This window comes from Ixodes scapularis, unplaced genomic scaffold (genome assembly GCF_016920785.2).
Source record: "Ixodes scapularis isolate PalLabHiFi unplaced genomic scaffold, ASM1692078v2 PGA_scaffold11__112_contigs__length_91849675, whole genome shotgun sequence".
In the NCBI taxonomy this organism is placed as follows: Eukaryota; Metazoa; Arthropoda; class Arachnida; order Ixodida; family Ixodidae; genus Ixodes; species Ixodes scapularis.
In genome coordinates, this window is record NW_024609837.1 from 9,462,338 (window position 1) to 9,466,251 (window position 3,914).

The window sequence follows — 3,914 nt, forward strand, 5'->3', positions numbered from 1 at the left end:
GTGAACTTGACGGATTCGTGAAGTGACAGTGAATGACTTTGTGAGTTCAGAGATTGCGGTGACGTGATGGGGATGAGTTTGTTGTCCGGTTGAACTCCGTGATGTGAATGGCCGTGACTTTTGGACGTCGGTGTACTTTGTGATGTGAAGGGCCATGAATATTAGACATCGGTGTACTCTGTGATGTGAAGGGATGTGACGTTTGGACGTCAGTGTACTCTGTGATGTGAAGGGATGTGACGTTTGGACGTCGGTGTACTCTGTGATGTGAAAGGCTGTGACTTTTGGACGTCGATGTACTTTGTGCTGTGAAGACCTGTGACTTTTGGATGTTGCTGTAATTAGTGATGTGATGGTGAGTGAGTGGGTTCGGAAATGCCGACCTATGCTCTCACGCACCAGAAAAAATATACGAACAAATGACCTATATTTACTTTTAATCTTCCATGACAGGTACGGCTTCCTGCCAGAGCCGCGGAAGCTGCACGTTTCCAGCTCCCACAAGCTCGGCGCGCGCCCAACTGCCGAACTCAAGATTCCTGTCCCCTACGGCCATCTAGCTGCCAAGGAATGGCTGCCTAGGCCTAACGAGGACCCGAATCGCCGCCTGCTCTGCCTCCATGGCCACCAGGACAACGCCGGGAGCTTCGACGCGCTTCTGGCCGAGTTGGACCCGCGGTGGCACGCCGTGGCGCTGGATCTCACGGGCCACGGGCTGTCCACGCACCTCCCCAGAGGTTGCGTCTACACATTTTTTCACTTCACCTGCGACGTCATCAGGGCGCTTCGGTTTCTTGGGTGGGAACGGTTCTGCCTGATGGGTCACAGCCTGGGCGCGCTCATCGCTCACCACCACGCAAATCTGTTCGGCGATCAGGTGGGTTGGAGCATTGGGCGTTTCGGTTGCGGCAGAGCTTGGAACTAGACGACCGAGTGGCACTGAAGCTTACGAAGCATTCATTCTGTTTTGGCAAGTTTTATGCAGCGTCACCAAAGGCCCACATGCGCGAGTGCATCTGTGCTAAGGTGTCTGCAACGCGTCTTTGACTGGTGCGTTTGGCGTTCTGTATCGCCCCTTGTGCTAAATATGGTTCCGAAGGAGTCGGCGTGTCACGCTGTCGTATGAAGCGATCCGTGTGGTTCGTGCTGAGGTCCGGGCAAAAAGAATGAGGGAACTTGAGTGTCGCTGTAAAGGCTGCGTCCCAACTCTTGGCTGCTGAAGCTTCTCTGGAGTCAAGCTGCAGAGCGATCTGCAGCAGAACGGGCGCCTGCGGCATCTATGCACGTCCGTTGCTCTGCCACCGCCAGAATCGAGGGAGACAACGGCATGACACTTTAATGACGTCATTGGGCAGTAATCGATGGACTGCATTTGAGGATGCGGTAAACACATCAGTTAGAGGAGCGCTCCTGGCACCACAGCTGTGCTAACAGCTTTGTTACCATTAATATACTTATTGTCACATGCGGGGAAGGCGTATACTAAAGGCACGCACTTATGTTCGTTCCTTTTGTAACGCTGCACAGAACTACGTAAGATGGAGCATACAGTTATCAGTCTCAAATGAAAGGTTATTTAGGACGTATTGGTGATAGGATGGAAACTGGGGTAATATTGGCAATTCTCGTCCGGAAAATAGTGGCGATTAAGTTTGCATTATTCTGAGCTGTAGCTTTGAAAAGCTGTAACAAAGCTTACCTTAAATGCCAGCTTGAGACTCCCTCTGTTGCACACTATATTCTGATATCTGTAAACGTTTCTTCCATGGACACTTTAGCTTTGGACTTGGCCTGAGAGTAAGACTAGTGCACGCTTAATGTGAAATAAGTTGCTTTGTATGTAGGCTTCTTGCCAGAATGGCTATTGGCAAGTGATTCCGAAGGGGAACCTAGGGTTCCCACCTCCTGTGTTGTAGAATTTATTAAATCCGATTATAAGCGTTTACCTACATAAGAAGCGGCAAGGCGGGACACATCGTTTCCTTTGTCCTGTTACCGTCGTCAGGTTTCCTTGGCCTTGCGTGAGCGTTTGATCATCAGCATTTGTCCTCCCGTTCCGCTTTCCAGGTAAGAAAACTTGTCCTTCTTGACGCCTTCGGCCATCACTTTGAGCGATCGAGCACTGTCCTCGAAAGGACTAGAGGCCTCACCCTGGAATCTCTGCGCCTCGACGACAGGGACACCGGAAGTCAGTCCTGCTACACCGTCGACGAGATAGTCCAGCTCTACGCCAAGGCGGGGTTCCAGTATTTTCCACGAGACGTGGAGGTGCTGATGCAGCGTGGCGGCAGGCGAACGGGAGATGGCCGATTCTTCTTCACCAGGGACGCACGCACCAAGGCCTCCTTCTGGACCAGGGTGGATCGAGCCGAGATCGAGGATTATATGAAGGGCTACACGAACGACATGTTCGTGTTGCATGCTTTGCCGGGCTTGGGCTACAGCGTGACCTGTCAGAGGCTGGTTGCTGATATATGTAGAAAGAACTGTAAGAGCTTCGAGATGGCTTGCGTGGAAGGGAACCACCATGTGCACATGAATCGTCCCGACCTGGTGGCGGCGCATGTTGGTCCATTTCTCGAAAAGCCCTGAGGTTTCGAGCTGATTTTTAAGGTTGCACTATATGCTGTCGCTTTCTTACACGAGTCGAGTTTTCTGACGGTTGCACCTGACCTTTTGGGCTTATGGATACCGATATGATTTTGATACTAATTATTAATTATTACAGAATTATTAGATGGTTATAATGATGGTGACTGAGGACGGTGTTGTTCTGTGTGCCAGCCTACTTCTCCCTCTGCGTTTTGCGTTGTTCTCTTTACCGCTGTGTGTCGCATAACGCAGCAGCGAGCACCTATGGTCACTGGCAGGATGAGAACAGCAGCTAAGGAGTTCCTCCAGCTGTTTCATTTCCAGCGCAAGCTTCCTTCCTTCGATAATGCTTGGGCGTCTTGTGAGCCTCGTGGCACGCGGAGCCGAAGCACGGCGTGGAGCAGCGAGCGCTTGCTGGAGTCCAGGCATTGGAATGTGACGCCTTGCCGTTCTGATCCTGTGCAGTGCTATAGGGAGTATTCACTGGGCGCCATATTTGTGGGTGCTGTCTAGAGCGCATGCTCAGAACGAGCCCCCATTAATAGGCTGCTAAGACCGGCCATTTTGACGGTGTGGAATGCACGTTGCAAAAGAACCCTGGAAGCTAGCTATCAGCACGCGCTCAGCGGTCGCGCACACAGCTATGGCCGCCGGTGAATACTTCCTATAGTTGCGGTAATTAACACGGTAATTGGAGAACACTGATAAGCATCTGACTTCAAAAGAAAAAAGAAAGTGATCAGTTGTAATTGAAATGTGTGCTGATAAGGATAATATAAAGAAGAGGAAGAGCATGCTGATAATGATAATATAAATAAGGGGAAGAAGAGAAAACGCAAAGACGGCCAAGAGATCGTCTTGTCTGTCCTTGGGTTTCGTGTTCTTCCCGTTATTTATGTAATAAATTCATCTCGCACGTCCACTCTTTATGCTCTGGTTCGTGAGTTTTCAGACTAATACACCACCAAAGTATAGTTCATGTCCGTATACACTTTGTTTGTGTAAAGGCTTTATACTCAACATGAAATCAATTAAAAATTTGTTTTTCTTATATTATGCTTGTGATGGGTTTTGGCGATATTTCTCAGGAATAATATACAACTGCGGCTTTTTTCGGCGCTAGGAACCGCAATGTATCTTCTATAATAATAACATAATATTAATAATTCTTTATTTTGTGTGCCCACAAACAACTTTTCAGTCTCCACTGTGGTCTTGTCACCGGCTATGGCCTTGTCACCGGTGGAGGAGGAAAAATACGTCAGAACAAGGCTAGAAAGGGAGGCTCAGAGTTGCACTTGGGCGCGGTCGCACACCTTGTG

General features: G+C 49.6%; 1 protein-coding gene across 1 annotated transcript; it reads left to right on the top strand.

Annotated features, from left to right (window-relative positions):
* Positions 1 to 529: 529 nt before the first annotated feature.
* On the top strand, positions 530 to 3,127 carry LOC120846995 (probable serine hydrolase). Its single transcript, XM_040218932.2, has 2 exons — positions 530 to 737; positions 2,068 to 3,127. The coding sequence occupies exons 1-2, from the start codon at positions 621 to 623 to the stop codon at positions 2,590 to 2,592; spliced, it is 642 nt and encodes a 213-aa protein (XP_040074866.1). The 5' UTR covers positions 530 to 620; the 3' UTR covers positions 2,593 to 3,127.
* The last annotated feature ends 787 nt before the right edge of the window (positions 3,128 to 3,914 follow it).